This window comes from Chinchilla lanigera, unplaced genomic scaffold (genome assembly GCF_000276665.1).
Source record: "Chinchilla lanigera isolate Chin_1 unplaced genomic scaffold, ChiLan1.0 scaffold00078, whole genome shotgun sequence".
Lineage (NCBI taxonomy): Eukaryota > Metazoa > Chordata > Mammalia > Rodentia > Chinchillidae > Chinchilla > Chinchilla lanigera.
Window position 1 is genome coordinate 5,405,576 of NW_004955479.1, and position 12,308 is coordinate 5,417,883.

At 36.4% G+C, this 12,308-nt stretch overlaps 1 protein-coding gene across 4 annotated transcripts in view; it reads left to right on the forward strand.

Moving 5' to 3' along the window:
- Positions 1–11,725, forward strand: part of LOC102016917 (hyaluronidase PH-20) — a 26,101-nt gene extending 14,376 nt beyond the window's left edge. For 3 of the 4 annotated variants that reach the window (XM_005402341.1, XM_005402339.1, XM_005402340.2), the window contains 4 exons: positions 502–545; positions 3,592–4,746; positions 5,571–5,660; positions 10,996–11,725. In XM_005402341.1, coding sequence (XP_005402398.1) covers positions 3,790–4,746; positions 5,571–5,660; positions 10,996–11,538 — 1,590 coding nt within the window. In that variant the 5' untranslated portion in view covers positions 502–545; positions 3,592–3,789 and the 3' untranslated portion in view covers positions 11,539–11,725. The remainder of the gene's footprint in view (positions 1–501; positions 546–3,591; positions 4,747–5,570; positions 5,661–10,995) is intronic. The other variant, XM_005402342.1, reaches the window with a different exon arrangement.
- Positions 11,726–12,308: the final 583 nt, after the last annotated feature.

Genomic DNA, 12,308 nt, shown 5'->3' on the forward strand with positions numbered 1-12,308 from the left:
AAAAACCAAAAAAAAAAAAAAAAAAAGAAATACCTTTACATGTTGCTTCTCTAGTCTTACAGAGACTAGAGAAGTTCTGGTGTTGCCTAAACTCCATGATATAAATATAGTATTTAAGCACTTCTATCACTGAGTATTGACATTAATTTTTATATTTTCTTATTGAAGTGTTTTTATATTTTCTTATTTCATAGACTTATAATACATTGTGGTGATTGCTACACATGGAAATGTCTGCACTTAAGCATATAATTTTTATTACAAAATAATTTCTGACTTCCTCAGACAAGGGATTCCTGGTTCAAAGATTTAACTATCATGTGTCCCAGTGATGAAATTCTATTACAACGTGTAAGAGTTAATCTAAACAGGATGCTGATGTGCTCAGCTCTAAAGCTTCTACATTTATTCTGAAAGAAAAACCCAATGATTTAAAGGGATGCAATTGCCTTATCGGTGCTTTAAGAAGACATTGACGCTCACCTGTTTCTTCTCTTGAAGGTACTGATAACAGAGGTGGCTTGCCTTGGAAAGCAGACTTCTGGGTAAGTACCATTTTGGGGACTGGGGACATTAGGGTGTTTTAAGGGACAATTATCTACACTATGGACAAAGACTTTTAGGAGGTGACTTTAATGGATATAAATTGAGTGTAGATCTTAGGAATACAGGTTAAATATCCCTTATCTGAAATGCGTGGGGCCGGAAGTCTCCCAGAGTTCATATTTTTATAAAAGTTTGGAGTACCTGCATTTACAGAATTAGGTATCTTGGGGATGGTCACCAACAGACATGAAATTTATGCTACACATACATCTGGTACAAATAGCCTGGTGCTAGTTTTATGCAATATTTTAAAATAATTTTGTACATGAAACGAAACTCCATGGCCTGACTTCAAGTGTATACAGAAAAGTTTCAGATTTTTGAGCATTGTGCATTTTTATTTTCAGATTAGTGATGCTAGAATTAGATGTTATCTGGGGTTAAGTTAGTCAAGTTTTTCCAAATAGATGAATTTCTCTAACAAATGCTTTAAATACAAGGAAGATGACACCGTAGATACAAGCATCTAGATTTGCCCCATCTCTGTGTGCTGAGGCTTTCCCCAGAGATTTAAAGAGGTGTTGCCAGGCATGACAGCTCAGGATTGCAGCAGTCTTGAAGGCTGAGGCAGAACAATTGTAAGTTTGAGCCCAGGCTGGGCAACTTGGCAACTTAGCAACCTAGTAAGATCCTGTCTCAGAATAAAACAAAAGGGTTGGGTGTCAGGGCTGTAGCTCAATGAGAAAGCCTTGGAGTCAGTACCCTGTGTGTGTGTGTGTGTGTGTGTGTGTGTGTGTGTGTGTGTGTATGTGAGAGAGAGAGGAGAGAAAGGTTTCATCTAGTCAGTTTTGTTTCTTTTAAAAATTAATCACAATCATCACAGGGAATTTGTACCTGTACATAATATATCTTGATTCTTCTTTTTTTCCCATTCGCCTTCCCTGCCTTCAACCTTTCTTTCCTTATTTATAAAAACTTTGTTTCCATTTTTCTCTTCTACTTTTTTTTTCCTTTCCCCTTCCTTCCCTTCTGCCTTCCCCTCCCTTGTTCCTCTTCCCACTCGAACATTTTCTTCCTTCTTCCCAGTATCTATCATCCATTGTGGTCCTTATTAGCCCTTTCTGCTCCTCATATAAGAGAAAAAATATGATAGACACGTGGGTCTGATTTATTTCACATAAAGTGCATCCATTTACCTAAAAATGTCTCAAGTTCAATTTTCAAAGGTGGTAGTGTGCATGGTGGGCAGAGGTCTTATAAACACACTTGCGGGGCTGGGGATTCAGCTCAGTGGCACAGCGCCTGCCCGGCAAGCCCAAGGTCGTGAGTTCGATCCCCGGTACAGGAAAAAAACCAAAAAATAAATAAATAAATAAACACACTTGCTTTGCCTTAAAAGGCCATGCCTTTCTAATGTGATTATGTGTTATTTAGATTTGAATGTTAATTTCAATAAACTTAGAATATTTCCCTGGATCTAGGGAGAGCTAATCCTTTATTACATTTCCTTCTCCTACTGTCATGTTATCGGTAGTGTTGATAGTTAATATTTGAAATTGTTTTCCCCCTAATGCTGCTTTAGATAAAGACATCTTTGATCCTAAATAAGGATATTCATAAGAATTTAAACTATGAAAATCTTTAGCTACTCTATCTTGTTCTAACATGAAGGAAAAAAATCCATTATCTTTAAACATGAGACTACAAATTGTTCTTAAAATTCATTTTATTTTTATTATGGTATGCTTTTTAAAGTACTCTTCAGCAATGGGGAATGAATGGATAATTTGCTGTGGTAAGGGCATCATCGATGAGAAGAATGATATGATTTTCTTGGGGGGTTTTTGGTCTTTCTTTTGTCTTTTTTTTTTTTTGTCTTTTTGAGGCAACTTGCTACGCAGTTCAGGCTGGCCTTGAGCTCCCTTTGTAGTCCAGGCTGCTCTTGAACTCACAAGAATCTTCCTGCCTCAGCCTCCCGAGTGCTGGGATTACAGGTGTGTGCCACCATACCTGCTGATATGATTCTCTTGTACCTTCACATAGCTGTATACTACTACAGTCTATTTAAAAAGAAGGGCTTTAGTTTACCTTTAAGATGAAAACATTTACTTCTTAAAAATTTCAATATTTCTTCCTGTAGGTAACTTTTACAAACCAGTAATAGATGCTGGAATAATAGACACTGTAATTTCTCGCCCTTGTCTCAAATATTTTACTGTTCCACAAAACTTGCTATAACACTTCACTTTGTATCAATCAGAATAACAATACAGCCTCAGTTACCAAACACCACTGAAAAGCCAGGCTTAGGCTAGAACCAATTATTTTAGTAGGAGATATACAGCAGTAAAATGCTTTTATTTGACTTTAGTATGAGAGCACAGTCCTGGAAGAGCTTTAGTGAACAGTGTTCCAAAGGGTACTTGGACTTATCATTTGGTAGCAGTTTTTGATTGATTTAATTGTTTCAACCAAACTTCTGAGTTATTCATAACTCTGGCAAAAGTGACTTTTCTCTTATTGTCTTGTGTACTGTGTGTGTGTGTGTGTGTGTGTGTGTGTGTGTGTGTGTGAGAGAGAGAGAGAGAGAGAGAGAGAGAGAGAGAGAGAGAGAGAATAATTATGAAACTAAAATTTTGCAATTCTATAGCAAGTTATTTTTAATATTTGGCGGACCACTATAAGATGGTCTTTCAGTTACCAACAAACAATAATAAGTTCAACCTGGAATTTATTTTTATTCATTGAGCTTTTTCTAAGGCATTGTTTGGTATCTCTTTCTGCACGCCTGGGAAGGCAAAAGGAAAAATAGTTACATTCACCTCATTGCAAGGTCAGTAATGATTGAGAAACGTGAGACAAATGTAAACTATAATATAACCTGTATTATACAAGTGAAAACACTTTTATAGATGTAAACACAATAGTAGTTACTCTATCTTTTAAAATTGAGCTAAATTCCCTGAACATAAAGTTGAGAATGTGGTGATGCTTTCAACCTTGGGTACAGCAAGGCAGCGTAACAGGGCACTCTTTTCTTTCCAGTTACAGATGGTGCAGCTTCCCAAACATTCCTGAAATACAAAACAAGAAGAATAATATTTTAACAACAGAGTTATTACAACTCTTTATCCACCAGAGAGGCCTTATTCTGCTACACTTCTTTTGCAATCATATTGTGCAACAAATATTGGAAAAACCAGTGCATAAGAAGAAAAAGTGTTTCTCATAACTGTTCCTCTAATGGGAGTACTAACTTTCAAACACAGCGTTTTTGGAAGTTTTGTTGAGTGCAGTGGAGCATTGCAGACAGTATTCATTTTTCTTCTAATTTCATGTTGCCTGGCTGTAGATAGAAGGGCACCCCCCCTTATCCCAAATGTGCCTTTGCTCTGGGTCTGGAATGCCCCAACTGAATTTTGCACAGGAATGTCTAATCAGCCGCTAGATATGAGCTTCTTCTCTATAGTAGGATCTCCCCGAAAAAATGTCACAGGGCAAAGTATTACACTGTATTATGTTGATAGACTTGGCTACTATCCTTACATAAATCCTCACACAGGTGTGATTGAACATGGAGGACTCCCCCAGATGATGAACTTACAAAACCACTTGGACAAATCTAGGCAAGACATCTTGTTTTACATGCCCACAGATAGCGTGGGCTTGGCTGTCATTGACTGGGAAGAGTGGAGGCCCACCTGGGTGAGAAACTGGAAGCCTAAGGATATTTACAAGAACAAGTCTATCGAGTTGGTTAGGCAACAAAATCCACACTTTAATCTCTCACACGCCACCGCCGTAGCCAAAGCCGAGTTTGAGAGGACAGGGAGGGATTTCATGCTAGAAACTTTAAAATTGGGAAAACAACTTCGGCCAAATAGTCTATGGGGTTATTATCTTTTTCCCGATTGCTACAATACTCATTACGCTACACCCAATTACAATGGTCACTGCCCAGATGTAGAGAAGAAAAGAAACGATGCTCTCTTCTGGCTGTGGAATGAAAGCACTGCCCTTTACCCATCTATTTATTTGAGCACCCGGGTAAGGTCTTCTCCAACTGGTGCACTCTATGTCCGTAGTCGTGTACAGGAGTCCATCAGGGTTTCGAAAATCCCTAATCCTAAAAATCCACTTCCAATTTTTGTATATGTCCGCCTGGTTTTTAGTGATGCAACTACTACATTCCTTGAGCTGGTAAGTAAATCAAAGTATGACAACTATGATATAATGTCCATAAATAATGTTTAGTGGAATTTAATACCATTCTGAAGTTAGTGAAATTTAGCTTTTAATATTTAGGAACGTGCACACAAGTAGTTCTGTGTCATTATTTGAATCAAAACAAGAATATTTTTAATCTCTAATGTAGCCATGTAATCTTTTTCTTAATTTTAAAGAGAATTGAAAAAAAAAGAACAATAGCAATATGCCAACAGCATAGACAAAAACAAAACAAAGCAGAAACACTAAGAATGGTACAGGGTTTCAGAACAAAGTGATAAGGATTAACAGTGTTAGACTATATATACAGTTGTTATATTAAATATTTTTATCTTCATTGAAGTTGGTCAGATTACCAGATGTAAGATTGCAAGATGAATTGAACCACTAAAGAGAATGAAAAATAATAACAAAAACTTATAAACAATACAGTTTCACCAAACAAGATGGTAGGAATTCAACAATGGTTGTTATGTTGCATATTGTTGTCTTCAAATTAGTTGTTCAGATTACCAGATATAAGCATGCATTAGCAACTATGAAGAATTAAGTAGCGTATGTAATGCATTAGCACCGTTTCTTTTTTTCTTTGTAGCCTTCTTTTTTGTTTAAAGAAATAATAAAAGCAATGATAGTTTCCATATTTTTATAGTAAGGAAAGGGACTACTTAAAAATAGAAATAGTGTAGAAATATTTAAATTATTATTGGATCCAAATGCTTAGCTTTGGTATTACTGTCCTCTGTATAAGACTTTAATTTTCTTCCCCTCTGTTAACTTTCTATCACATTTGCCAGGATGATCTTGTGCATACAATTGGCGAAACTGTTCCTCTAGGTGTCTCTGGAATAATAATATGGGGAAGTCTTAGTTTAGCACGAAGTATGGTAAGTCCCACTGGTAGGAAATAGATGAAAGTATGTACCTGTAATGTTTTCTGGGATTATTTTGGTGTTAAATAAGAAAATAAGTACTATGATTGGTACATAGTAATAGGTGTTAAGTTAATATTGGCTGAATCAAAACACCTTGGATTTGTTTGGCTGGGTTTTAAGGCAGAAAATATTTCACTTATTTTCCAGGGAGAAGTCAGAAATTCAGTGAGATTAATTCAAATTCTTTGGACCACATGACTTAAAGTAGCAAAGAATATCTGCAATCTTACTTTTCTGAAATGGTTTTGATGTCAGAGAATAAAGATCTCTTTATTTTCACTATTTAATTCTCCAGATGAGGTCTTTGCCCCTTCTTCTTCAGCCAGCTGAATCACTGAAAGAGTAAAGCTCTATAAAGACATTGCTAGATTGGAGCTCAACTCTATTTTCTCTGATGGCTGTGGAAATATTAGTGATGAATATGTTATGGAGAATGTTATGGCCCAGGGCCCTCACCTTAGGACTTGTAAAAAAGAGTCTTACTTCTTTACTGCTGGAAGAGACCTTTTGAAGAGAAGTATGTCTGTCTCTTGTCCTTTAGAAAGACTAGCAAGATTCTTAATTTAAAAGTGCTTAAAAGAGTCAGATTTGTGAAATTCATTCTAGGTAATCACATACCTTCTACCAATTTTGCATAATCATATTGTCTCTGGTTTGATAGCCAATACAAAAAAGAGATAAAATATAAATTCAGAGAAAATTATATAACTTTTGTTAAAATCATGTATGTAAGAAAATTATCTTAAAGTTATACTTCTCATCAGTTTTATCTCAATTTTTAATAGCTATTTTTCCAAATCCATAAACTACTTCCTCAGGGATGCTGTTAATTCCATAATGGAAGCATTCAGAAACATTCTGTGCTCCTTCCTTAAAAAAAAAACACTCTGAGAATTGCACTTTCACTCTGACAAGGAATGAATCAGTCATTCCACAATGAGTAGGATGATGTGACATATCACTTAAGAGTCCACTTGTTTTTTAATATCGCTTTAACTCGAGATTTACATTTTTTTACTATGCCTCTTGCATTAGTCTCTTTCTTGTTGCTGACAAAAAAATACCTGACTCTTGCAATGTAAAAGAAGAGTCCATTTTGACTTATGGTTTCAGAGGTGTCAGTCCAGGGTTAGTTGGCTCCAAGACAGAAACGTCATGATAGAAGGGCATGGCAGAGCAAAGATGTTCACCTCGTGGCAGCAGAAGAGAGAGAGAGAGACAGAGACAGAGACAGAGACACAGAGACAGAGAGAGACAGAGAGAGACAGAGAGAGAGGAGAAAGAGAGAGAGAGAGAAGAGAGAGAAATTCTCCAAAGGAACACGGACAGTCACCAGCTCCTTCCTTCTCACCAGACCTCACAGCCACTAACAGCACATTCAGCCATAAACTCCCCAGTGGGTTAATGCACTGCTGAGTCGAGCACCCCCATGAGTCAGTCACTGTCCAAGAACTTTGCTTCTGAACGTGTTAGACTTTTGGGGACTTCTTAGTTCTAAACCAGAACAGTTCCTAAATCACTTAGGGATAGTCCTTCAACTTTAACTTTCCTCTGTTTAATGTCACTGCATTGATACTGCCCCTTATAGATTGTGTGTTATACAGATTGTGTTTTTCAAATTTTGATTATTTTAAATATTAATACTCTCAAGATTTCCCCTTTTTATCTATGTCACACATAACCAATAGACCCATGGATCACTTCTTATGTTACCTCCTATTCACAAAGAGCTTGAAAAATGGGTAATTGTGGGTTTTTCTGCAGTTAATGGAGCAAGTGTTAAGTGAGTCATTTCCTTCCACTCTTTTTTATTAGATTTAATAATGTGATGGAGCCAGTTCTATTGACCCTAGCTTGTGATACTTGACTGTTAAATAGGAATTTTTTAAGGCAGTTGTTAAACATAGCCATTATTAAAAATTTAATCATCAAAACATATACAAAAATACATGATGTTTAAAAGCAAAGGTAATAGATACTCAAAATAAATCCATTTCTTTATTTCATTTTATTATATGTGTTTTGCAGTTATTTATATCTATTGTATCTTTATAAATAGAAATACTATGTAATGGTTGGCATGCAACATCACACTACCCTACTGTACACTGGTGATGTATTCAACTCTCAATTTGTCATTGAATGGTGTCATATTGATAACATCAAATTGGCCATGGCAGAAGAATTTACATCATGATATTTAATGTTACATGCCTGGCCTATCAACTAGGCAGAAACTTTTAGATCTTTCTATAGACTGTATTTTATGTAGGCTAATGATTCTTAAATTATTCTCATTTTTTATCAGTCCTTGTTTTGGCTGATGCCAAACAAAACTGTTAAAACTGGGGATTTGAGAAAGCAGCTGTAATGTCATGTAAACTTGGTATAAATTCTCATCTTGGTTAGGAATGCAATATTAAAGAATACTGACAAAGTGAATGCATTTTTAGAATTTGAGTGCTCCAAAAGTACATAAATAAGGGAAATATTTGATTTGCTAATTACTATACAGGGAATTAATATAGAGGTGTGGATTGATAGGAAAAATATATCTGGGAGGGCACCGTCTAGTTAAAGCACCATCCGAATGACAAGATGGAGCGAACCATGTTAAGAATTGGGAGGCGCATTCCCAGCTAAGGGTAGAGTAGTGTGGTTTAAAATGAACCTGGTATGTTAGTGAAAGAACTACTATGTCCAAGGAGAGTGGGTATGAGAGGGTTGTCCAAGAGATAGGAAGGGTTAGACAGTGTCAGACTGCTATATGCAAGTCAAGAGAAGTTGAATTTTATCTCACATTCAATACAAAGCCTCTGAAGGTTAAGAAGACAGATTGTGTTTTAGTTTTCCATTGGTTCCATAATAGCAGCAGCAAACTTAGTGACTTAAAATACATATAAACATATATTAATATATAAAATATAGAAATATATTTACATGTAAATATATTTACATATATTTGCATGATTCTGTAGGTAGAGTTTCACACGGGTCTCAATGGGCTAAATTAAAGATTGTCAGTAGGCTGTATTCCTTCCTAAGAGAGATTCTTCACCTGCTCATTTGGGTTGTTCGCAGATTCAGCTGTGCTTGCAGCAATGTGCTCTCAGTTATCTCACTGGTTGTTGGTTAACGTTCATTTCTATCTCGTGGAGGCCCCCACATTCTTTAGCTCCTGGCCCTTGTCTTCTGTCTTCAGAATTAACAACAGTAGCTATTCCCCTTCTGGGTATTTTCCCAGAAGATCTAAAAACATCATATCACAGTGATATATGTGCACCCCTGTTCATAGCAGCACAATTTGTAATTGCTAAATTGTGGAAGCATCCCAAATGTCCATCCACCGAGGATTGGATAAGAAAATTGTGGCACCTTTATATAAGGCAATATTACTCAGCTATAAAGAAAGATAAACTCGAGGACTTTATAGGTAAATGGTCACAACTAGAGACCCTACTCATAAGTGAAATAAATCAGACCTGCATGTGCAAGCACCACATTGTCTCACTAGTGTAAAACCTGAAAGAGTTAATTTAAACTCAGAGATATGATAGACATTGTGAACTGAAAGGATAATGCTCAAGGGTAAAGGGCAACTGGGATGTGGGAAAAGAGAAGGGAAAGAAGGAGAAATTTTGTATGTACGTATATACAGGATAGTTAGCATAGTTGATCTACTGTCTTCTATTTCTTTGCTGAAAGAAACTGTCAGTGAGTCCTTGACTGATCAATATTGCATATGTCTGTTTTCATGAGAAACCACTTTGAAGATACCAGTACATAATACAACAAGCGTTGTTAATTTCCTACCACTTTGTTTGTAACTCTGTATTGTCTGTACTGTTCTTCTGCTATTGTGTAAAAGGTTGTCTGTCTGTTAATGTTTTCCTCCTTTTATTTTTAAAATAAAAAAAATTAACAATGGTGAGCTAAATCCCTCTTACACTTTGAATCTCTCTTCCCGCTTTATGTCATCTTTCTAACCCAACTGGAAATGTTTCTGTATTTTGAAGGATGTGCATAGTTGGAATGAGACCTCCCAGATCATTCAGGACAACCTTTTTTTGTCACGTACATGTCCTCAATCATATCTGCATACTTCCTTATGCCATATAAGCTAACAGAATCATAGCTTCTAGCGGGTAAAGGTCTGAGCAGGCATCTTTGGGCGGCCATTATTATGGCAGCAGTAGATGGCATCACATCAGGGAAGGTAAAGAGAAATAGATTACGATGAGAACTACTTAGATTCCTTGGCGTGCCAGCCATACCTTCCTCTGGTTTGAAGAGAGGTGAGAACAGCCAGCCAACTCAGCTGAGCTGTTAAATTGTCTTCAATGTTTTTCTAAGTAGTGTTCATGTTTCAGAACACACTGGACTCAGCATTAATTGTTTCAATTATTCATCTAGAATACCTTGCCAATTGTGTGAACAATTATTCATCTAGAATACCTTGCCACTTGTATTCATCTAGAATACCTTGCCACTTGTGCCATTGTTTACATGTAATTTGATTATACTTAACCTTTAATATATACTGTACATTAAACTTTTGACTTAGAATTCTTTTCAATGTTGTTTAAGCTTGTCTGATGTATGTAATGCTTATTACATTGATTTATAATTCATTGAGGTTTACAGAAGTTATGCTAGGCCCTGTATTAAAAAGATTTTTGTATTCATTTTATCTTTCTTTTTTTAACCTATGAGGTGGGCTCCAAAATTATCCTTATTGTAGAAGTGATGAATCTGAAGCATAACCAAGTTAACTGATGTGCTAAGGTCACTCAGGGAGAAAACTAAGGTTTAGAGGGTTGGAGTGGTTCCCAGTGATTCACATAGGTCTTTATCACTGAGACCAGAAAATTGATCAGGGCAAACAGACCCTAGAGGCCATATTCTAATATGAACCATTCTATTCCCTTGATTGATATATAAATAATTGAGGAAGATAGGCTAGGGTATGTTAAACCTCAAGTGATATATTATTCAGTGGCATGAAATGAGATGTAAAACAGTGTTCGCTTTGTTTTGTGTTTTGTACTGGGAATCAAACTCTCAACCTTGTGCTTGCCAGGTAAGCACTGTGCCACTGAACTGTACCCCGACCCCTGAAACATTGTTAGAAAAACTGGAATAATTTTGCTTGTTAAGGCTAAAAAGATTACATATTTCCTATCTCTTGGTGTGCCCATTGTTTTGTTCTTCTTTAATAATTGCTTATTTAAATAAACAATTTAACATATTCATGCACTGATATGTTGAACATTTTATAATTTTACAGAAAACTTGTCTGGAACTAGAAAACTTCATGAAGAATATACTCATGCCTTACATGATCAATGTCACTCTAGCAGCCAAAATGTGTAGCCAAGTGCTTTGCAAGGAGCAAGGAATTTGCACAAGGAAACACTGGGATACAAGTAACTATCTTCACCTAAACCCAACAAATTTTGATATTGAACTTGGGCAAAATGGGAAGTTTGTAGTACATGGAAAACCCTCACTTGAAGACCTGCAGGAATTTTCCAGAAATTTTCATTGCAGCTGTTATAGCAACGTGGATTGCAAGGATAGACTTGATATACACAATATCCGTTCTATTAATGTGTGCACTGTTAACAACATTTGTATAGATGCCCTTTTAGACTTTCAAACCAGTGGTGGTGATGGGACTTCTGTCTCAGATGACTCACATACAAATGAAGACAGTTTGTGGGACATCACCTCATCTGCTATGCTGTCCGTACATCTTCTTCCAAAAGGTCTCACCTGGTCCCTCTTACCTTTCTCTATGTTCTCACAGCACTGGAAATACTTACTATAGGCTCAGGGCCACTCAAAAATACAAAATGGGACATCATCTCATCCAACTGGATATCATTGCACAAGGAATCAACATTTTTTGAAATTTTAAAGCAAAATACACATTTTTCTACTGAAGACATTATAAGGCCTACGTTTCCTCCTACAAGGAATGAAGATTTGAATAAAACCAAATTACTGCAAATGAATGTCTTTATTAGTAGTTTGCAATTTATTTAAAAGTTAAAATGTTAAGGTGAAAACTTTTGTCCTTTAAAATGTGATATTCCAACTGTATAGTCTGTGTCACAGAACTATAATTTTTAACTATCTCGTCTTGGAAGAGTTTTATGAAAAAGGAAGCTAAAAAAATGATTACTCCTATTTTTGTACATGATTTAATATATTTTCAGAATTCACATCTATGAAGTACACATTTTTTTCACTCTTAATCATCAAGTTTCCATTTCATGCACCTAAAATGCTTTATTTTATCTAAGAATCCATTTACTTGGCCATTCACATCCTTCACACGCAGTGATGGTGAAACTTTTAGAGACTGAGTACCCAAACTGCAATCCCAAACCCGCTTCTTTATCACAAAGTGCCAGCACTGCAACTAGACCTGAGTGTCTGGGGGCTACTGGGGTGACTTGGCTTGTGTGCTGACGGACGGCTCTGCCTGCTCACTATGGCACATGTGCCACACATGGCCACCACTGATGCAGGGCATTGAGTGCTGATTCTCTACCAGGCTTGGTACTCAGTGTCACAGTTTCAAGGTGAAGTAGC